Below are 24,596 nucleotides of genomic sequence, written 5' to 3'. Positions count from 1 at the left end.
TTTACCAGTGTAACCTTAATTTTTTTGTATTCCCAATTAATTTATAGGAAGGAGACAGAATATATTTTTCCAATATTGTAATCCCAAGGTTATAGAGATTTTGAGACTAAATCTCTGAACTTCCTATAATAATCTTAAGGATTTACTGTTGCCTATAAAACTACCATTCTCACTAGAAAATTTTGAATCTTATTCCTTTTCCACCTTCCTTGGAAAAGAGTAGTGATGCATTCATTAAATATTAAAATCTGAAATAAGTACTTGTGAACTTCCTGTAATCTAGTCTAAACTTATTTTTCCTGGTCAATTAAGTATTCCACCCTTAGTGGGTAGCAAGATGCTTTTGGAAACAACACCACTTTTGTTTTTAGCTAGCAATACACAACTGGACTTAAGTTGCCTCATATGTAAATGAAAATATTTGGCTAAATAAGAACCTTTTTTGACACACTATTCTCGTACGTAGTGTTTTCATGGTCACAACAATATTATTTCAAAAGAATACACAACTCAGCATGGTTTCTGATGTTTTCCTCTCTCTTTATTATAGACACTGTTAAGAAGGAATGTTCCTGAGAAGGGGGCAAAGTTTATGTATATTCATGGGTAAATATGTTGGTGGTTGACATTTGGCCCCAGTGAAAGGGAATTTAAACAAAAAATTTTACTGTATTAAAATGAAGACACATAGCCTTCTCCTATGAAACATTGGTGGTTTTGAGTCATAGTTTACATTTGTTTTATTTTAAACTGATAAATGCATATATTTACTCTGCTCGTGTCTGAATCCTCAGGATTATAACTAAATGGTTCTATCTGACTTGAATTCCTTTTTCCACTCCAGAAAAAGGTTAAGAAGGAAAAATTCAAAATTCAAATAAAAACAAGGGAGGAACTAAACCTTAGAGTTACCTGTTAGATATTGTGGTGATTGTAGATCCTCAGAGTTTGAAAGTGGACTCATAGAAGCTTTCAAAGACTGACCAGGTTAGAAGTTCTGCCAAGTTAAGATTTTCATTGTAGCACCATTTTATAAAGAAAAGGCTGCTCTTCTGCATTTCCCTTGTTCTATGTCAGAAGTTTGTAATGGAAGAATGTTTGTAAGAAGAGTAGAGAGATTGTTCAATGTGTGTGTATTTTTGTGTGGATATGTTGATAGTTGGTCTCTGACCTAAGGGCTCCCTAGCCTCTTAAAAAAAAAAATCATCCCATCAAAATGATGGTACAGAGTCATCTGTGTTCTCTGAAACTTTGCCAGTCAGAAATACCAATTGCACGTGCTCTTCATTTTAGCTTATAAATCAATAAACCCTGTCTACAAGAATCTGAATCTTTTTGGAATGCATCTGAATATGCTTTCTGCTACTCAAGCAAGATTATCACAAGAAGGAGGGAGGTCAAGAGAACAGAGAAAAATAAAAGCAGTTAATAATTGAGTTTATAGGAAACAAAGAAGTTGGGTGTTTTTGTTTAACAAAAATGATGCAAGTCATCTCATTTAAAGTGTATTCAGAATGAGTATAAATTATTAAAAGGATCATTAGTAAGAACCTTTAAGAAATATATTAGCAGTTTTACATGTAAAAAACAATTTTATTCTTTTGGAAGATTTCAGTTACACGTAGCATATTGACAGTTGGGTAAAAGGACAAATAAATAAAAGTAGTTTAAAAGCAAGTCAAAACTAATGATCAAGTGGCAGTTTGTTTCTATAATACCAATAATCGAATATTTGTATCATTAAAAGCTAAATTTGGCTATGAAAATAAATGTTTATCATACACATTTAGGCAATATAAATATATGTGAAAACAAGAGGAAATAGATACTAACAAGTAAACCGGTAACTATGTGAAGTGCAAGTTGATAATGTAGACTGTCTTGGCTGGACCTGTTACAGGAAAGGGGTCCCAATCCAGACCCCAAGAGAGGGTTCGTGGAGCTCACACAAGAAAGAATGCAGGTGAGTTAGTAAAGTGAAAGCAACTTTATTGAGAAAGTAATGGAATAAAATAATGGCTACTCCATAGACAGAGCGGCCCCAAGGACTGCTGGTTGCCCATTTTTATGGTTATTCCTTTATGACATGCTAAATACAGGGTGAATTATTCATGCCTTTCCTTTTTAGACCATATAGGGTAACTTCTTGACATTGCCATGGCCTTTGTAAACTGTTCGTGGCACTGGTGGAAGCATAGCAGTGAGAACTAGGAGAGGTCACTCTCAGTGCCGTCTTGGTTTTGGTGGGATTTAGGCAGTTTCTTTACTGCAATCTGTTTTACCAACAAGGTCTTTGTGATCTGTAGCTTGTGCTGACCTCCTATTTTATCCTGTGACTTAGAATGCCTTAATCATCTGGGAATACAGCCCAGTAGGCCTCAGCCTTATTTTACACAGCCCCTATTCAAGATGGAGTCACCCTGGTTCACTCACCTGTAAGACCTACTTGCTCCAAGTATTTAAGCAACCATAAGAAAGTCAGCATGACTAAAAACAGTGAGCAAGTGTGAGGCTGGAACAAGATGAAACTGGAGAGTTATCAGGGGCCAGAAAACATATAGGGTCTTTTATGCAGTGACCAGGAGTTCAAACTTAAATCTAAGTGTTGTGGACAAGTTTTTAATAGGAAAGTTATTGTATAATTTATTATTTTTTAAATCAGGCTGCTGTGCATAGAATGGTCAAACATTATATGAGTGGATGAGGAAAAGCCAATTAGAAACACAGTGCTTGAACTGGGCAGTAAAAATGAAAGTGGGAAATTGTTTCATTAGAGAGAAATTTTGGAGATATAATCAAGTATGTGTGCATGTGTGTGCACATCCATATTTGGAAGGGTGGCCTTTGGGAGAGAAAGGGTCACTACCTTCCTTTCTTCCTTCTTTGTTCCAAAAACAAAAACAAAAAAAGAATAAACCTATTCCACCATGCTGGTTGGTCACAGTCTAGTAGATATAAATTCTGTATCAAGACCACAAAGAAAGGTGCTATAGTCTGGTACCTACACTTTATACTAACTAACTAAATACTGTTAGTATATTGAGCGGTACTAAAGCAAGAGGCATCAGCATCTAAAGGATGTACGTTTAAGGCCCTTAAAATGCACTTAAGTGAATGTTGGTAAGTGTTTTAATCTGTTCAGGCTGCTCCAATAAAGTACCATAGACTCTGGTTTATAAACGACAGCTTACAGTTTTGGAGTCTAAGAAATCTACGGTCAAGGTGCCAGTAGATTCAGTGTCTGGCAAGGGCCACTACCGATGGCTGTCTTCTCAGTGTTCTCACATGTTATATGGGGTAAGGGAGCTCTCTAGGGCCTCTTTTACAAGGGCAGGAATCCTGCACATGGGGCTCCATCCTTATGGCCTAATTGCTTCTCAAAGTCTCTACCTCATAATACCATCACGATGGGTATTAGGTGTCAACGTATGTATTTGGGGGTACGTAAACATTTAGTCTATAGCAATGGGTTTCTTAGAAATTGTATTTGAGTTTTAAGGAGTGAGAAGCATAGTTGAGATTATTTTTCTGCTTGGGTAGGGGGTGAGATATTCAGACATCAGTAAGTATATGCCGGGAAGAAGGTAAAGTATGTTAATGAGAACTTGACCTGTTCAATAAATTTCAAATAATTCACAGAATGAGTATAGGAAAGAGTAATAAAATGCGCTAGACCCTCAAGACTGCATATTATCAAGTTTAAATTTTATCCATCGCTTTCACGCAGTGTCACTGACATCTTTTCCGTCCCTCAAGTACTTTCAAGTTCATTCCAGTCTCAGAGCATTCATGCATAGGGCTCAGTTTGCCTGTTAAATTTTTCCTCCCAGATGCCTACTGTCTTCTCCTCGGGTCTTAACCCTGACCTGATGACCTTCCCTTAAATAAAGCATCCCCCACTCCACACACACCCATGTCACTCGCTAATCCAGAATCTCTTTTTAAGTGGTTCTCTATGATACTTTTCTCTGGTATTACTACATAGATTCACTTGCTTTTGTGTTTGTCTCCTCCACTAAAATATGAGCTTTATGAGACAGGGATGTGTTCATCTTACTTATGGTAGCATCCCCAGTGCAAGGCCAGAACCAATAGATGAATGATCTGTAGATATTTGTTGAATAAATAAATGAACCTGTAGAACAAAGAATGAAAATTAGGTTCTTGCAAAGTGCCCTTAATCATTTTTCCTTTTACTCTGTTGTCTTGTCCTTTACATATCCTTTGTGAGTAGACTGATGTTAGTTCATTTTGTTTGCAAGAAAAGAAACATGCTCAGTTGCTCTGGGAGCTAGGTGTTTATGGTAGGAGAGTAACAACAGCAGCAAAAAAAGCCCAGGAGATCATCTCAGTAACCACTCTGGACCTCTGCCTTACAAGAAGGGAGGCTTTAAGGGAATCTTTCTGGACCAGCATTTTTTTTTTTTTTAAACTGGTGATCTCAATTTCTTTTTCCCTGTAGATTTTTTTTTTTTTTTTTTGAGACGGAGTTTCACTCATGTTACCCAGGCTGGAGTGCAATGGCGCGATCTCGGCTCACCGCAACCTTCGCCTACTGGGTTCAGGCAATTCTCCTGCCTCAGCCTCCTGAGTAGCTGGGATTACAGGCACGCACCACCATGCCCAACTAATTTTTTGTATTTTTAGTAGAGACGGGGTTTCACCATGTTGACCAGGATGGTCTCGATCTCTTGACCTTGTGATCCACCCGCCTTGGCCTCCCAAAGTGCTGGGATTACAGGCTTGAGCCACCGCACCCGGCCCTTCAATCATCTTTTCTTTACAGAAGTCAGAAATTGTTGTTTTTGCTGACTTAGATACCTGCCTCCTGCTCCTATGTTCTGTAAAAGCAAATATCCTTCAATGAGGCTGCTCCTTAGACTGTCTCCCCTGGCCTCCTCATCAGCCACTGGTGTCTCACGTATTAAGCCTGTTTATTGCAGTCTTTGAGTTAATCATCAGCCCTGAGTTACTTGGGTGTGGTCAGATGAACAGAATGATGTGGTTTAAATGATTGTAACCTTCTGTAGAAAAACCTACCTGTGGACACTAGCTCACACGTCCACAGAGCTGCATATGGATGTGTCAAGCTCTAAGAGTTCTGTGGGTTGTCCAATACAATGATTTATTTTTTAAGTTGAGGGCTTTTGAGGCTCTGTTTTTAGAGCATGTTACTGGGAATTATTACCTTCCTCCTGGAATTCACCTAGTGTTGGTGAGCTCTCGGTTATTTACCACTTGAAGAAAAGTTCTGCCTCCTCCTTTCCTGCTTCCCAAGATAAAACCAGACGTGCAGCAGGGATCATCCTGAAACTTACATCTACCATGTCAGGAGCCTCTTCTCTACCAGTGTTATTCCCTGTAGGTTGCACAGAATGGCTAAGCTGGTATAGGGAAACCTGAACTAAGAGTCTGTAAATTAGATTTTTGTTCTGTTTTTGCTTCTAATTTGCTGTTCACTTTAGACAATTTATTTTAGTATTTAGTTTTATAATGTGAAAAATAAGGTGGTTAGACTAGGTGATAATACTCTTTAGAATTGTGTAATTGTGTTCTTTTTCTGTCTTTAACAAAGATGAAAAGATGGCTCAGGGCTGTGCTTCTGCAACTGGATTCCTTACATCCCTGGAATGGCTGTTTGCCAGGGGTCTGCCAAGTATATGGTATTTTCTCTTGAAGCATTGACCTTAACGATTTTAGGGAATCTTTTTTTTAAAGAAATGTATATGTATAACACAACATAATGTTAAATTTGCATGGATTTTCAAGTAACACATGAAATTTCATAGTCATTTTGTATTTGGTAGCTTATAACACCTTTTTAATAAAGATGAAAAAACCTTCTAAAAGACATTATAATATCTTTCATCCTTGATTCATGATTCACTAATACTCCAGTAGGCAGTGCCAAAGAGTGACTCAGTGATTATGAAGATGGAGGAAGGCATCTCTGCCTGATCTTGTTTTTATATGAGCTGTGACAGTGCTATTTCCTTTATTTGAGTCATCATTGTTTATAAAAATAATGTGGACTTCTCTGGTGAAAATTTTAAAAATTATTGATGGGGAATGTTCCCATTATGTACAGTTAGTTCTTTAGACCAGTTTGTTTTCCACCAATTTGCCTGCTTCTGTTGTCGCGGATGGTTTCCATGCTATGGTTCCTTTACTCGTCTCTGAAGACCAGCAAAAGAATGAAAAAGTCTTGCTTTCTTAGAAAGAGCCCTGCAAGGTGTGATGGCAGGGGAATCCCAGCACCTAGCATTCCAGGCTCATTCTGGTCATTACCCTGATTCTTAGTTTGTGGACTTGTGTCAGGAAAGGTTCACATGTTAATTTAAAAAGGATTTAGTTGGTAAGATGACAGGCAGCACTTATTTCACTGTAATTTTCTCAAAAGCAAGTTTGGCAGTGGTGGGCGTTGGTCATGGTGTTTTGCACATGTACCCACAAGAATATGATTCCCAAATTTGGCTAGAGTTTGGACGTCACACCTAGGAAATTTAAAGAAAAAAATAAAATACATGTTTTATGGTTCTACCTAAGAGTTATGAAAGCAAAATTTCCTAAAATTTTTATGGATATGAATTTTTTTTAAAGTTCCCACTGGATGGAAGATCATGCCCAGTTGTATTGTTATCTTAGAGTTCACCTGTCTATTTCATGGACGGACTACAGGCTGTTTGAAGGCAGGATACTTTCCCTTGCTTTCTTCTGAAACTGCTGTGCCCAGCACTTACAGAATGCTTAAGTCCCATTTGATGAATGAATGGATATGTTATGCTTGTGATCAGTTTCCCAGGATAAACCATCTACATCTTCTGATATCTTGTAAACCTAATTATTTTTTAATGTGGCTGTGTTTAGATTTTAAATTGGGCCTCAGAGGTGAAAGGCCAGCATATTACTGACAGCCCATTTATCTAGTAGGCAGCACTCTCTTCTAAGTTATTGCCTTGGGGAAGCCCATTGCATTAGAGCAGTGATATCAGCATCATGAATAGATACTAATCTATATTGTAGCAGTCACTCTTCTTGCCCTGCTTAGAAGACACAGTGGTTGATGCTTCTACAATTAGCTGTTCAGTTCATTGAAGTTTGAAAGTTTGTATGAAATTTATCAGTGATTTTCTAATAGGATTCTACTTAGAATTAATTTTTTAAAAAGCACATGTGTCACTTGGCATGTGTCACTCTTAGTGGTACTGAATTCAGATTTGAAAGGAAATCTTGTTTCAGGTCCCCGTTTTAAAAACACTTCTGTATTGTTTTGGGAAACTCTAGCATTCTACATACCTACCTGTAGCTTTTGTTTTATTTAACCAGAAACACATGACTATTGGTAGAGTGTAACTATCATTTTAATATTGTTAATGTGTTTGTTAATTCCTCCTGCATAAGTTTGACTTGGAGATCTTGTCTGATTTAAGACCAAGCACGATTACTGGTGTGAACAAAAGTTAATGAGCAAAATTGTCAAGTTATATATTAAGGGCATAGTTAGCTGTACAACAAAGCATTTGTTGTAGGGGATGAAACAAGGTAAAATAATTAAATATCTGGCAGGAGGTCTAATTTTGTCTTAGCATTTTAATTATATTCCCTTGGATAATTATAATTGATTACATAAAAGTTTTAGGAACTTCTAAGATTGCCCAAATATATATGTTGAAAATACGTATGATTATTTTGCATTTAATGTCTGAAGGTAGTTGCAATATAAATATTCAGATTTAAGCAAACAACGCTGTAACTCAGCTAACACATCTGTTGTAAATATAGTTCTGGAGTGGAGAGAAACTAAACAATTGCTAGGTCTGTGTTTTCCCAGGAAGAGATAAGCAGGTTTCTGGGATTACTTGTGGGTCTATAATGTAATGAAATGTGTATTTGTTGTCAATTTTTAAGGCATAAGACTATTTCCAATTAAGCAGTGTCAGTGAGGAAACTTAAGGGTTCAATTTTTATGGTTTATGCTACTTTGCATCTCAGAATCCTTGAAGTATGGCAGCCAAGGGAAAATATGAATGGAGTTTTTTAAAGAACTAGGGATTTTAAGCCTGAATAAATTTTGAAAGACTAATCTGTAAAAGAAGATTTCTCATCTTCAGCATAATTCCAGATGGAAGGCAGTAGGTCAGTGGAGAGAAGTTACATAGAAATTTTAAAGTAAATTTCAAGACCTTACTAATAAACTCTATGCAACAATGACTGAGTTGTCATGGGGACGTGTGGTGAATATTCTCTCCTAGACGTTTTTAAACAGAGGTTAAAGCCTGTCAGAGGCATATTTTCTAGGGGCGGGGGAAGAAAACCTATATTAAGTTAATATTAAATGGCTATTTGAAATATAAACATCTGTAAATCTAATTTATTCTCCATTGATCTCATTTGTGAAGTGCGATGCCTGCTGTGGCAGTAGACTGTGTTAAGAATTATATCGATGATTAAGTGTTGATGTCAAGTTTAACCCATTTCCTCTTATTTTAATTGGAATTTTTTTATCTTTCAGTTAATGTGTGTTCATGTTCTTAGCAATGTAATTGTGCCTTTTTTTATAAGAGGAAGAATATTAAAGGACATTTTGGAAATCAACCATTTATCCCACCTGTATTGTAAAACACCTACTATATGCTAAAATCAGAAGCAAAGGGCAAGGTGTCAGAATTCATTATATTGCCGTGCCCTTGTTTCATTCCTTTTATCCTTTGATCTCTGTAGCCCTGACAACAGATCATACTGAAATGGAAAGTGCTGACAATCAGAAATAAATCACCAAAGATCACCCTAACAAGTGACCAAAAAAAAATAAAAATGCATTTCATTATAAACTCACAATTCCTTCCACAAAGAAAAAAAAAAAACATATGAGTTGAAGAAACACTATACTTTGTAAGTTGATAATGGCTGAATAGAGGTTAGTAACAATGTTTTAGTGGCTACCACCTGGGCTTAACCATAATTCTTGGCAAGAGTTACACATTTTTGCTTTGGGGATGAGGTCAGCAACATACCTATGCTAGTGTGATACTAGGTGAGCTTCCTAAGTGAAGCCCATAACCAAGAAGAAAGCAATCCCAGAAAGGATAGAGTAAATAAAGAACTTAGGAATAAGTGGGACTAGAAAGGCAAAGTATATCATTCCTACTTTGTAGCATAGCTAGGTCCCATTATGTAACCAGAGTATACTAGTGTATGTACCCTTTATAATGTTAAAGATTATTTTACATGTTGTGGGCATTTTGTGGGCATTACAGTCCACCTAAAAAAAGACATATGAGGCAGCATTGCTCCATGCCTAACACCTTACAGCCTCTTATGGAGCCTGGGCATTTCTGTATTTTAATCCCTAATATGTATTTGGGTGGTGAAACGTCATCAAAATTAATTTTTTTCTTAACACTATGAATTTGCAGTCATTTCTTCTTAATAATGATTGACTTGGGCATATTGACAATAAAGGGACTGCTCTTTCCATCATTTGTCACATGGTGCTACTCCCTTTAATCCCTGTGGCTCTTGGCAACAGAAAACTGCAGTGAAGGCCAGGGCTCAGGACTGGCCCCAGTATCTGAGGCCACATCAGCTATTTGGGGTTTGAAAACTCTTCTTTCTTGACTTCTGCCTTTATTTAAAAGCTGTGAGAAAAACAAAATTACCCAGGGTGTCTTCCAATTAAGATAAATGAAACAGAGGTGAACTGTAGTTCTCTCCCTCAAACATGGAGTTAACTATCATGCAAACCAGACTTCATTTAAAAAATTATTCTACTTTATATTTTATCCTCTTCTACCTGTTGGAGTTCTTAATCACTCGTGTGTATGGGATATTTAGGTTTCATTTTAAATTAGCAGTAGCAACTTAATAGAACATGTAAAATAAGCTCTCTATACTCAAGACATTTACAGTGTGTGGAGAACAAGTCTGTTAAACGTTTAACTGAGAGGAGTTACCTTATAGAGTGTTGTTTAGGGTAAAGTCAATGAAATCCACTGTTGGTGTTAGGGTGCAACCTTATAACAGCTGGTAGAGAAATGCTTCGTGACTGTGAGATTAAAATCATCCCTCCAGGGGTTCTGTGGCACAAGAACAGAAGAAAAGGAGGATGTGGCAACTCCTGACAAGCCTCGGCAGTCCTAGCATCTAAATTGGGGTGAAGGGCACAGTGTTTTTCAACCTTCTGCCTCCTGATTGGATTGATAAACAAGTGTTGTAAAACTTTTCTTGTCTGTTCAGTTTATAGCCACACTTATTTTTCTCCCTCTGGCATGGTTGTTCAAAAGAATTTTGAGGACTTTAATAAACTGTTTGCTGAAGCATTTTATGTAGCTTTTGAGATTTTTCTAGATAACTTGGACATCTACAACTGAGTGACAGTCATTCATCCTTCTTTATATGTTTAGTGCAGCATTTTCAGCCAGTTGCAGCTTCACCATGGTTAATTATTAGAATAAAACGTCCTGAAGGGTAATAAGCAAAGGCTTCATTCCTTAAATGTGCAAAAAATATTGTGTTTATGCGTGGCCTCTCTTAGCAGGGAGCAGTTTCACCTGTAAATGAAAAAGTGACTGTGAGATTGTCCATTGTGACCAGTATTGCGGCAGTTAGACCCATGTTCAGTTGAAGCTGCTGGTCTCTCAAAAATGAAATATGGAACGGAAGCCTTCATTGCACATTCAAAGAAGTACAAAGAGAAGGAGTGGATTTCTGTATTTCAAATATCGTTGGTGCTACTGGCTTAGACATGTTCCCTTTATTGGGTCTGTTTTGCAAGCCTAAATTGGAGCCTGAAGAGTGTCTCCATATAAATGTCTGAAGTATTGCAGTGGCACATCCATCACCCTTTTTGCTTTTGAATTACAAAGATAACCTTAAGATATGAGCCATATACTGGGCAGTGTGATACATACACAGAAAGGGTGAACCTCCTCAGTGATGAAATCAGCCAGTGCCCAAGAGGAAAGAAATAGGCAGAAAGGATAGAGTTGATGAAAAAATTGATTCTTTTCCATTAAACTATACATGATATGTTTTTTATGAAACAGGCATCAGCTGAAGGAGAAATATTTTTTCAAACAAAAAGAGATTGGTGGTGAGGGAGAGGAAAAGTATGTCAGGGATCAAGGGATAAATATGTGTCATATTCTATTACCATCTCATATAATGAGAAAGTTGAAAAGCATTCTATTGTAGTTACTTAAAGTTTACTTGGACTTGGTGACATTAACACTTTTTAATGTTAATAATGGCTTTAAAAAATACATATAAACTTCGCACAGAATTGTTTTTTCAATTCTAAAACTTGTTTGGCTTATTTTCAGGTTTACCAAAGATGCAGGTCATTAGGAACTATTCTGGAACACCACCCCCAGCTCTTCATGAAGGACCCCCTTTACACCTCCAGGCCGGGGATACTGTTGAACTTCTGAGAGGAGATGCACACAGTCTGTTTTGGCAGGTACTATGTTACAGGAGAGGCTCCTGATCCAAGAGAGGGTTTTTGGATCTGTGCAAGAAAGAATTCAGGGCAAGTCTGCAGTGCAAAACAAAAGCAAGTTTATTAAGAAAGTAAAGGAATAAAAAAATGGCTACTCTGTAGAGCAGCCCTGAGGGTTGCTGGTTGCCCATTTTTATGGTTATTTCTTGATGATATACTAAACAAGGAGTGGGTTATTCATGCCTTCCCTTTTTAGAACATATAGGGTAGCTTCCTGACGTTGCCATGGCATTTGTAAGCTGTCATGGTGCTGATGGGAGTGTGGCAGTGAGGACAACCATTGATCACTCTGTGGCCATCTTGGTTTTGGTGGGATTTAGCCGGTTTCTTTACTGCAGGCTGTTTTATTAGCAAGGTCTTTATGACCTGTATCTTATCCTGTGATTTAGAATGCCTTAACTAACTGGGAATGCAGCCCAGTAGGTTTCAACCTCATTTTACCCAGTTCCTACTGAAGATGGAGTTGCTCTGGTTCACACGCCTCTGACACTATCCAAATTACAGTTTGTTAGATGTAATGGATGATTTATTACTGCTTAAAGAAAAATGACTCTTGTCTTTAGAAACTGCATGCTTTCAGCGTCAGAAATTTTACATGATGTGGGGAAAATATTTTTTATTAACCTTTTCCATATTTACTAATGTCAAAGTGGCAACAAAACTTGGAACACTAGAGAAAAATGCTATCATTGCTGTAGGGTCATTATTATTATTTTTATTAAAAACTCCTACTTTACCAAGGCGTTTTTTCCAAACCTAGGACCTCTGGGTATGAGCTAATTTGCATGGCTTTAATATATTAACAGTTCACTTCAGGGGAACTACCTAATTAGCTTGCCTGTGGCCATTTCTGACCATATTTACTTTCTGTCTACCTACAGTAATACCTGGAGTGCTCAGAGGTGCTCTGGGTATTATTCATAAAATATATGAAATGTGAAAAGTAAGTGAGCATGTTGATGTTTTCCCGTGGTGAAATCTCTCTTGGCCTGTGGACTTTAATTTGGTTGAAACTTTTTTTGAACTTAGGTAAATATGGTTTTATGTTAAGGTTACATAAAGCTGTTCATCATCAAATTTTGTGTGTATGTTAGAAATATTTCCCACTGATGTTGAGGAAAGAATTTGTTAAAAATCTATTATGCATTGAGGGAAAAGTGTGGATAAACAGAAAGATGACACAAGTGAAATGTGGTTAGAGGTAAAGAGAGAGAAATCAGAGAAAAGACTGTTGGGTAATAACCCATTGTGCACATATGGAAGGGACAGCTATTTTATTAGCTTAAAACTATTTTATTGTCTGTCATGTATCGATATAAGAATGCTCAAAGATTGAACACTTGTCTCTAACCACTATTTCAATTGTGGTAGTCAGTGATTTTTCCAGAGCTCCACCATTCTTCTTAAGTAGCCTACTCCTCCCAAACTACATCCTTCCCAGAAAAAGAAAAGAGAGAACAACAGACTTGAATTCCACTACCTCTTCAGATGACTGCTGCGTCTCTCAGCTTAACCACAAAACGTACCTGCATTTGTAGCCATAAGGTTCTTCATATTCAAGACTAATCTTTCTTCTGGGATTTTTTATCCCATATTCCATAAGCTGGCTCTTGACTTCTAAATCATCAAGTCTATTCTCTCTACTGGCTCCTTTTCTATAGAATATAAATATGCTCAAGTTCCTCCCAACTTAAACATTTAACTCAGCCTTCTGCCTGGTTATGCCAGGCACTCTCTCACCCTCTTCCTCTCCACAACCAAAGCTAAGCTTGTTGGGGAAGTAGTCTGTGCTCAGTTTCTACCACTCCGTGTCCTATTCATAAGCCAGTCTCCTGCACTCCTCCTTGGATCATTAGTGCCGCTTTATATAAAAACAGCTTTGAGATGGATGGTAAACTGCACATAGTTTAAGTGTACAGTTTGATAAGTTTGAACATACATATATAAGTGAAACCGTCACTGTAATTGGGATAACAAACATATCCAATATCATCCCTAAAAGTTTTTGTGCCCCTTGGCAATCCCTCAGTCAAGCTCTTACCTGTTGCTTTGCTCCGCCTCTCCCAACAACCCTCAGCAACCACTGTTCTGCTTTCAGGCTAGAGATGAGCTCGCATTTTTTTTAGAATTTGATGTGCACCACACAGTATTACTTTTTGTATGGCTTATTTCACACAACATGATTATCTTGAGATTCTATCACGTTGCTATGCGTACAAATGGTTATTTTTATTGCTGATTATCGTTCCATGTGTAGAGATAGCATAGTTTGTTTACCAGTTAGCCTGTTGGTGGACTTTCAGGTTGCTACAGTTTTTGGCTATTGCAAATAAAGTTTCTATGAACATTCAAGTATAATTCTTTGTATGGACCCAATGTTTTTCTTTTTCATCTTTTTTTTTTATTGTAGTTTAAGTTCTGCTGTATATGTGCGAATCTTGCAGGATTACTGCATAGGTACACACATGCCATGGTGGTTTCCTGTCTCCATTCCCTCCGTCACCTACATCAGGCATTTCTCTCAGTGTTATCCCTCTTCAACCTCCCGACCCCCTGCTGTCCTTCCCCTAGCCCCTCACCCCCCAACATGCCCCAGTGTGTGATGTTCCCCTCCCTTTGCCCATGTGTTCTCATTGTTCAACACCCACCTATGCTCTTAGGTGCTAATACCATGAGGGAAATGTATAGATCATATGCAGATATACATTTAAGTTTTTGAGAAATTACCAAATTGTTTTTCAAAGTCCCTATACCATGTTACATTTCTCCCAGCTGTGTATGAGAGTTCTAGGTGCTTCTTATCCTTGCCAACATTTGGTATGGTCATTTTTTTTTTTTTTTAAATACAGGATCTTGCTCCGTGACCCAGGATAGAGTGTAGTGGTACAGCCCTAGATCACTGTAGCCTCAAATTCCTGGGCTCAAGTCATCTTCCCATCTCAGCCTCCTAAATAGTTGGAACTACAGGCATGTGTCACCATGCCTGGCTCATTTTTTAGAGATAGTGTCTAGCTAAATTGCCCAGGCTGTTCTTGAACTCCTGACCTTAAGCATCCGTCCCACCTCAGTCTGCCAAGCAGCTAGGATTACAAGCATGAGCTAGTCTTTTAAATTTTATTTATTCTAGCAGGTATATAGTGGTGTCTCATGGTGGTTTTCATTTGCATTTCATTAATCATTAATTTTTCATTAATAATGTTGAACATGTTTTTGTGTGCTTATTTACCATCTATATAACTTTGCTGGTGAAGTGCTTGTTCAAATACTTTGTCAGATTTTTTAATGAGTCATGCATTTTTTATTATTTAGATTTGAGAGCTCCCTAGATATTTTGGGTAAAAGTACCTTACAAAATATTTTATTTCTATATATTTCTTCTAACCTGTGGCCTGTTTATTTTTTATAATTCTCTTGATAATGTACATAGAGCAGAAATTTTTACCTTTGATGTAGCCCAATTTGTTGATTTGTTCTTTATATGGATCATGCTAATGGTATTACATCTTAACAAATCTTTGCCTACCCTAAAGTTACAAAGATATTCTCCTTTGTTATCTTCTAGAAACTTTATGGTTTTAGGTTTTACATTTAGGTTTATAATTCATTTTGAGTTTTGTTTTGTATATGGTACTAATGTCAGGATGTTTTTGCATATGGATATCTAGGTGTTCCAGCAGCATTTGTTGAAAAGGTAATTATTTCTCCACTGGATTGACATTGTACTTTTGTAGATAATGGGTTGTCCACATATATGAGTGTATGTGTACGTATATGTGACCATATATATATCTTTATATGTGTGTGTACACATATATATGTATATATATCTATATATGTGTATATCTATCTTTATATATATGTATATGTAGATCTGTTTCTGGACTCCATTTTGTTCCATTTATTTCTTTTCCCAACTTTCTACCAATGTGATGCTGTCTCAGTTTCTGCAGCTAATAAGATGTCTTGAAGTCAGACAATGTTAGTCCTCCAAATTTGTTTTTCTCCTTCTTCATAGGTGTTTTGGGTTTTCTTGGTTCTTTGCATGTCATATGAATTTTGCAATCACCTTCTCAACTTTAAACCTTGTCGCCAATAAAAATGCTTGTTGAGAATTCGATTGGTATCACATTGAATTGTAGATCAATATAGGACAATTGACAGCCTAGCAAGATTGAGTCTTCTAATCACTAAAGATACTATACTCCTCATTTAATTAGGTATTTAATGCTCAGCAGTGTTTTTGCAGTTTTCAGAGTTAAGGTCATAGACATCTTTTGTCATATTTGTTTGTAATTATTTCGCATTTCATTTTGATGCTGTTATAAATGAGTTTTATAATGTTAACTTCTATTGTTTATTGGGAGATATAGAAATTCAATTGATTTTTTTACGTTGTCTCTTGTTCTTTTAACTCTTATTAAACTTACTAGTTCTTGTAGCTTTCCTTGTGTAGATTCCAGCAGACTTTTAAATATAGACATCATGTTGCCAATGAATAAACAGTTTTACTTCTTTCTTTGAAACCTGATTGCCTTTTAATTCTTTTTCTTGACTTGTAGCAATGCCTAGAATGTCCAGTAAAATGTCAAATAGAAGTCATGAGAGAGTATATCCTTGCCTTATTCCTGATCTTAGAGGAAAAACATTAAGTTTCTTTCCATTATGTTGTTATCTATAGTTCCTCATAAATGCCTTTCATTTGAGGTTGCCTTCTAGTCATAGTTTTCTGCCAGTTTTCATCGGTAATAAATGTTGGATTTTGTCAAATGCTCTTTCTGCATCCATTGAAATGATGATACAATTTTTTGTTTTTATTAATGTGGTGAAGTTGATTGATTTTCATATGTTAAATCAATATTGATTTTCTGGGATTAAATTCCAAATGGCAATGATATATTATCCTTTTTGTACATTGTTTTATTTTCTTCTAATACCTTTGTCTGGTTTGGGTAATAATGAAATGTTCAAAGAATGAATTGGGAACTATTCCCTTCTCTTCAATTTTCTAAAAGAGATTTCTAGAATTGGCATTGTTTCTTCCTGAAGTATTTCATAGAATTTACTAGGGAAGCTGTCTAGACCAAGAGTTTCCTTAGTAGAAGTTGGGTTTGTTTTTGTGTTTTATTTTTTGTTTTGTTTTTGTTTTTTGAGATGGAGCTCGCTCTGTCGCTCAGGCTGGAGGGGTTGGAGTACAGTGGGAGGATATTGGCTCACTGCAGCCTCTGCCTCCAGGCCCAAGCAATTCTTGTGCCTCAGCCACCTGAGTAGCTGGGGTTACAGGCGAGCGCCACCACGTCCAGCTAATTTTTGTACTTTTAATAGAAACAAAGTTTCACCATGTTGCCCAGGCTGGTCTCAAACTCCTGACCTCAAGTAACCTGCCCCAAAGTTCTGGGATTACAGACATGAGTCAGTGTGCCTGGCCTAAAAGTTTTTTTATAAAACAAAAAATTATAAAACAAACATAGGGCTATTTGGGTTATTTGCTTCTCTTTGAGTGAGTGTTGGTAGTTTGTGGTTTTCCAGGAATTTGTTCATTTTATCAAAGTTGTCAAATTTAATGACATGAATTTTTATTCATCATATTCCTTCATCATCCTTTTAATATCTGTAGAAACTGTAGTTGTATTATCTGTCTCATTCCCGATATCAGTAATGTATCATTTTTGCCTGGTCAACCTGACTAGATAGGTGTACATTTCATTGATCTTCTAATAGAGTCAGCTTTTGGCTTTATTGGTTCTATTGTTTTTCCCCCATGTCATCAATTTCTGCTCTGATTTGTATTACTTCCTTTTTATTTTGGGAGGCTTAATTTGCTCTTTTGCTGGTTTGTTAAGGTAGTGTGTTTGCTCACTGATTTGTGTACTTTCTTTTGCTATTGTAGGTAGCACTGCAAATTCCTTTCTAAGCGTTACTTTGCTGTCTTCCCCTAATTTTGCAAGGCTGTGTAATTTCATTTTCAGTCAGTTCAAAATACAGACGGTCCTTGACTTACGATGGTTTGCTTTTTCAACTTTACGGTGGTGTAAAAATGATACACATGAAGTAGAAGCTGTACTTGGAGTACCCATGCAATCATTCTGTTTTTCACTTTCAGTATAATATTCAATAAATTATATCTGTTATTCAATACTTTATTATAAAATAAACTTTGTGTTATATTATTTTGCCCAGATGAAGGGTAATATAAATGTTTTGAGTATGTTTAAGGTAGGCTAAGTTAAGCTATGCTGTTCAGTGCAGTAGATGTGTTAAATGCATTTTTGGCTTATGATATTTTTAATAATCAATGGGTTTATCAGGGCATAACTCCACTGTAAATTAAGGAGCATCTGTACTTTCTAATTGTTCTTTCAGTTTCTCCTTATAGGTTACTTAGAAATACATTAATTAGCTTTGAAATATATAGGGATTGCCCAGACGTATTAAGAATTATTTTATGGCCTTAAATATCATCTATCTTGATAAATGCCCTCTGTGCACCTGAAGAGAAGGTACATTATGCTTTTTGGGGAGTGGTATAGTCTATAAATGTAAATTACATCAAAGTAATTGATAGTGTTATTCAAGTGTTCTGTATCCTTATGGATTAATGACATGACCATCCACTTCATCCACCCTCCTATATTCAAGTGTGAAATCTTTGTACCTACCATTCCTTCCCCTCACTTGCTCCTTTCCACATCTCTCTAGTCATTGACTCCTTCTCATTTTATCTCTGAAATCATTCTAAATGCATTTCTTTCTCTCCGTCTCCACTGTAGAGTTTCTATTCTAATCAGCTATTGCATGACATCTGAGATTACATTCTATCTGGTCTGCTCAGATACCTTCTAATGGATCTCCTCACCTCCAGAATCTTATGGTTTGTCACAGCTATAATCCACACCACTGCAAAATTCAGATGCAATTCCATAATTCCTTGTTGAAGTTTTTCATTGTCTTCCTTCTAACCAGGCAGAATTCCCTCTTATTTATTCTTTCCTTATAATAATAATAACAACAATAGCACTAACAACTAATGTTCACTATACATCTTTATGTACAAAGTAGGGGCTTAAGAACACTTTACATTTATTAATACATATGATACTAATGAAAATTCTATGGAATGAATGACTATTATTATCCTCATTTTATGGATGAGTGAACTGAGGCACTGTGAGATTGAGTAGCCTGAGCAAGGGCATACAGCTAGTAACTTGGCAGAGCTGTGATTTGGACATAGGAATTCTCACCAAGACTCCAAGCTCTAACTGTTGCACCCTAGCATTTCTTTTACAATCATACTATTTATGATGAAGCTCATGCTGCCTTCCTAAGCTTATTGCATCTTAGGGATACTGGGAAGGTGGCTGTCTTTATGCTAATTAAAGAAACTAGTTTTGTGAGTTTCTTTCACTGTCACCACCAAATTTGTGACAGTGTTTCAGTTTTGTGATTATTGCACAACAATGTATTATTTCTCATAATGCTATGGGTGATAAGGTGGTTCTTCTGCTTCAGTTGATGTTTGGAATGCTGGGAGCAGCTGGAAAGTGCCCGTGTCCACAAAATTGGCAGTTTGTGTTAGCCTCTGCTTGGGAATTCATTGGAAGCTTTCTGCACATTAACCTCTTCAGTGGCTCCTTATCTTCCTCACAGGATAGTGATCTCAGGGTATTCAGACTTCCTACATGGTAGCTGGCTCCCAGGAATATAAAAGGGGAAGCTTTTAAGCTGGACCTCCTTAAGCCTAAGCACCAGAACTGGTGCAGAACTACTTTTGCCACTTTTTGTTCATTGAAGCAATACGCGGCCAGCCCAATACAAGAGGAGGGGACCATACTAGTTGAATACCAGGAGGTGTGGTTCACCAAGATACCAAAATATCAGTGTGCCACAGACAGAAAACATTTTGAAGCTGTATGAGCAGCCCTAAGAAAAAACTGGTTTTGTGAGCTGTTCCGAGGGCACTGAAAGCCAATCAGTTTTTCTTAACAAAGAAAGGGACAGGAAGTAGTCAAGCCAACCACGAAATGTTGAAGATCTTGGTGCGTGTAAGTGGCTTACAGAGTGTGGTGTTTGAGATTCACTTCGAAGGTCACCCAGGAGTCCTATAGCCATGCCCAATGTATGCTTAGAGGCATTTAGCTTTAAAAAGATAATTTTGGAACTCATATTTTTCTAACCAAGCTCTCTGTTCCTTTCCAACTTTTTTTCCCTTAAACCTTAGATTTGTAAAACTTAACTGTGCATAGTATCTTTTTTCATGTGTTCACTTTTTTTTCTGTCATGGTAGGTTTAGATGGTGCCTTCAGTTATATTCATAACGTTTTGAGACTCATTATTTCCTTCATTCCTCACAGCACATAATACTAAAAGAACTGTAATTGAGATTCTCTGACAACCAGCCCAGTACCATTTTTTACTAAATGTTACTGCCTCCTATTCTTTCTAGACAAAAAGAAAGACATTGTTAGTTGTCATTTCCTTTCAGCATCCTATAAGCATGAAGATATTCTGGTATAGTATTAGAATGGTTTTGGAGACAGGAGCATCATAGGAGAAGTGAGAACCATTGGATGACAAGATATGTGGGTATGTCTGGGGTATATGTAATGATTAAGAACAAGTAATGCTAATGTTTAGACCAGAGAAAAACAATTAGCAGATTTATTTCTGATAGCAAGTATGTATTGAGTGCTGACTCTTTATTCACTACTCAGACACTGCTCACACTTCCATTATCAATTCCTATCATTGGTTTGACATTAGGTCTCCTGTCTTTAGAAGAACCATTTTTGCTTACCAGCAGCCAGTAATATGTTTGAATTTTTGGACTTATGTTAAAAGTTCATCTAGTGTTTCCCACACAGATGTTACATAGGTCAGAATTGTGTTGCAGATACTTCTAAGCAAATCAAAGAGCTTTTAGCCAGCAAATGCTAGTTTTATTGAAATGAACCAATGGCAGTATGAGAAAGACTAAACTCAAGTCATGTATCTGTAGCCAAAGAGCACATGGCTTCAGTCAAATCATTTAATCACTATACAGCTTACATTCTTCATGTGTTACATGAGCAGGGCTATAGCAGAGCAGTGCTTACCACCCTGACTGAATCACCTGGGGAGCTTCCCAGTAATGTCAACATACAGCCTTACTTCCAGAGATTAAGACACAGATGGCCTGGGTCGAGCCCAGGCATAAGTAGGTTGTATAAAACCCCGGATAAATCTAATGTGAGCCATTGAGGTGATGATCTAATTGGTAAAATTCCATGGCAATTTTGACATTTATCCCCAGCTCACTGGTTGGTAATTGGTATTATTAAATATAGCTACAAAATAAGGTGTCGCAGAACTTTGGCTTTGATAGTTACCACATAAGGGGCACTTTTTTGACAAATTAGTATATGATTTAAAAAATCACTTGTTAAACAGTCTTTGTACTGAACTTGATATAGTGTTCTCTAATTGAAAAAGCACTTGAGATCTTACAGTGTCTCAAGGCTGTCATGATTAAATTAGCTTTTGCTTCGTAGGCTGGACATACAGAAGGTACACGTAGGAAACTGGGTTGAATCTGCACTTACTCAATGGCATGATCTAGAATGTCATGCTTTTTTAAAAAATTTGAACAAAAGCCTTTCCTCCTTATTGGGTGTAAATGTGGAATCTTGTACTGGTTGATCCTTTGAAGTCACGTGTGTCTTTAGTCATGTTTGCGGTGGTGCCTTTTATGTTAATTTGCTGATTTTCATACTCAGAGAAGACATGTACTTTATGACTAGAATCCTAAAAGATGTGACTCCCCCACTGGGAATGTTTTTTAATTGTTTTCGAGAACATAGTTTTTAAGCACCTCTTTTTGATTCCTTCTTAATCTTTCTTCAGAGTGCCAATACTTAGCTCTGCAGAAGCAAGTTACATGTTTAGAAAATGATAGCCTATTTTGCGGAGTGTTACTGGCTCTGCCATCTATTAGCAGTGTGACTTTAAACAGATTACATACTCTGCGGGTCTCAGTTTTATCTGTAAAGTGGAAGTAGCAATCACCACATACAAAATAAAACAAATATACAAAGGAGTTCTAGCACAATGCTCATTAGATAGTGGCTCCTATCCATCCATCCATCCATACAACCATTTATCCATCCATCCATCTTCTCACCCATTCTTCCATCCTTTTATCTTCCCATCCATCCACTCAGACAGTTATAAAGCGCCTACTATGTGACTGACTGTGTTTCATGTTGGGAGAACCAGAAACTAGAGAACCAGGCTCTAACCTGGGGGCCACTGTAATAAAAGGAATGATCAGAGCTCCAGATAAATGATGCATCTGGTTTTCATTCTGAGTTTTTTATTAAGGTTTTGTAAATATATTGTTACAAATATATCTAGCATTAAAGCTGTAGATAAAAATCTAGAACATTTTTTGAGATGTTACAGTGGCTTTGTATTTGATTTCAAAAATGTTTTTTGTCCTAGTTAGGTGCTTTGGCTTACTTGGAAATTTTTGAGAAGTTGTGCTTTCTAACCTGTTTTTTTCTGCTTTTGTAAGTGAATGACTTCACTCATTAGTGTGGGAAGTCAGATTTTATAGTAGGCTGTCATGTTTTCCACATGCTGTATGTCAAGAGAATACAAATTATCCTCTACTATGTATCAGGAACTTTCTTTCTTTGAATAGCTATTAATTTAGTCTGTATTATTATTATAACAACAGTAATTTCTAATGCTATTGAATAAATGGGCTATCTGCATTTTCATTATTACCTATTTCAAACAATGAATTATCAATTGAGCTGTAAAAATGTACTCTGTTCAATCTTTGCTTTGAAGGATCCGTTTTGGCAGCATTTTCTTTTCTTCTTTGTCTTCTTCTTTTTTTCTTCCTCTTTTCTTGAAAGCTCTATAAAATTGCCTTCAAGTGAAATGAATATAAAATAGGAAATTGGCCATTTGGGGAACATTTTCTAGTGCAGGTGTAAGGCATAGTTTTTACTGAGCATAACAACATACAGGACAATTATGATCATGTCATCCAATTGATGATGACAAACATGTTGCTTTTAAGTCTTTGTTGCAATATATGATAATAAAATCTTAGTAACTCCTGAGAATATCCTTCATGCTGGAAGAAAGTTGTTCATATTACAAACTTTATTTTCCCAGAAAAGATAAACTATACTTATCTCAAAGGAAGAGAAGGCAAGACAGAGAAACAGGCTAATGTAAAATTAAGCCATGTCATCTATGGTTTCTATTATAATAGAATGCTTTATATGTGTTTTCTTCTTAGAATAAAGCCTGTGAAACAATGAGAATTCTGCGTCTTATGTCATGGGGATTTATTTGCTCCATTGTCATTTACGAATATCCAAATGTTCCACAGGGAGAATTTTTGTAAGCTAATTGGAACCAAAAGGCAATTATAAGCAGTAGAACTGTAATCAGTGCCAAAAATAATATATATTTTTATCTACAATGAAAGTTAAATAACTTAGAAAATAGTTGTGATACTTCACGCTTACTAATCATGCATCTACATGATCTTTATTCTAAGGAGTGAAAATTATTTTACACACACTCTGATTAATTCACAAGGTCTCCATAAAGAGGGTAAATGGAAAATCATGTTACCTTCATTTAGAACTGTGACTTTAAAGGGCCCAATTTATCACCTGTTTATAAAATGGCAGTTGTAGAATTAAAACTAGAGTCCTTTTCAGGCTTTTGGTCCCCTAATTTAGTTCTATATATTAGACCATCCTACTTTGTTTTAGGAGAGTTAGTTAATTTCCTAATACCACCAAGGAAAACACACTTTTAAAGGCAGTTTTATTCTTTTTTGGTAGAAAAATCAGAAAACAAAATGTCACTTTATGTATAACTTTTTGTGTAACAGGAAGAATCACACAGAAAATAAAAAGAAAGTAAGTTGAGCTTAGAGAGAACTTGAAGGTTCTCAGAAGAAAGGAAGCATTTCTAGTCATGCTGATTTCAGAGGCAATGAACCTGGGGGGTGGTGGGCTCTTAGCCAGGGGCAACAAGATGCTGGGGTCCTCGCTACCATCCTCTCAGCCATCCAGACCCAGTGGTGATGAGTGTTCTGGCCCTTGTCTGGGTTTACCTTGTCAAGAATTTTTACTTCCCACAGGACTGCTGTATGTGGACTTCAAAAAGTCCAAGTGGCTTTCTCTTTTTACAGGCATTTTTTTCTTCACTTTAAGCTGAAGAAAAAAATGAAGGACTGATTTGGGGGGATTTTTTTCACAGGATACCTGTTATCTCAAATCTCCAACCATTGATGTATATGTTACCTCTTCCTGAATCTTCCCTTTCACCCCCATTCTGTCAGCTAAATCCTTCTTTACCATCAAGGCACAATACTGGGTCACCTTCTCTGAGGTCTTATCTGAACCAAAAAGGCTTCTATCATAATATCCATCATACTGTGTCCTAAGGGTCTTTTAATCCTTCTTCCTGCCTAGTTAGAGCACTCCAGAAATATAAGAGCTATGGCTTTCATTGCTTTTATTTCAGATGCCTAGAACAAAATAGGCATTTAGTCCACAGGTCTGGAATGAATCAGTCCATTCAGAGTTGTGATCTCCATAATGTGTTATTTACAACTTTTAAAATGAATTGTTTATTAAATCATACTTTACAATGTCATTTGAAAGACCATTAAAATACTCATCTTCTCAGATTTAAATTTGTTTTTTTTCTCCCAGAATACTTTTAAAACTACTTAATATTGTTTCCTCAAATTTCTCATCTATAAAATGAGATTTTAATTCTTAAAATGACTCAGGGGGGTGTGAGAATCATAGGAAGTAAACTTGAAAAGAGACTGAACAGCAGAAAAACGTGTATATGGATATAATGATTAATGATTTTGAAAGATACGCTTTATTTTGCAGAAATGGAAAAATGAAAATCAGGTGGTTTTTTGTTTTTGTTTTAGGTTTCCTCTTCCCCCTGTTTAATGTGAAGAGTCTCACTAGCACATATGGTCTCATAGAAGACTGGCTATTCTGCCATCCCAATTCTCGTCCCCAGTTTTTGAAATTTCTTTAATCAGAGATTAAATGTTTTACTTCATAAT

At 36.6% G+C, this 24,596-nt stretch overlaps 1 protein-coding gene across 2 annotated transcripts in view; it reads left to right on the top strand.

Moving 5' to 3' along the window:
- The window catches only part of VAV3 (vav guanine nucleotide exchange factor 3), a 391,549-nt gene that overhangs the window by 307,760 nt on the left and 59,193 nt on the right, over positions 1-24,596 (top strand). For both annotated transcript variants that reach the window (XM_032262870.1, XM_032262869.1), the window contains exon 20: positions 11,322-11,458. In XM_032262870.1, coding sequence (XP_032118761.1) covers positions 11,322-11,458 — 137 coding nt within the window. The remainder of the gene's footprint in view (positions 1-11,321; positions 11,459-24,596) is intronic.

The sequence above is a fragment of the Sapajus apella genome, unplaced genomic scaffold (assembly GCF_009761245.1).
Source record: "Sapajus apella isolate SASKATOON/1434 unplaced genomic scaffold, GSC_monkey_1.0 scaffold131, whole genome shotgun sequence".
In the NCBI taxonomy this organism is placed as follows: Eukaryota; Metazoa; Chordata; class Mammalia; order Primates; family Cebidae; genus Sapajus; species Sapajus apella.
This window is presented reverse-complemented; position numbering and strand designations above follow the sequence as displayed.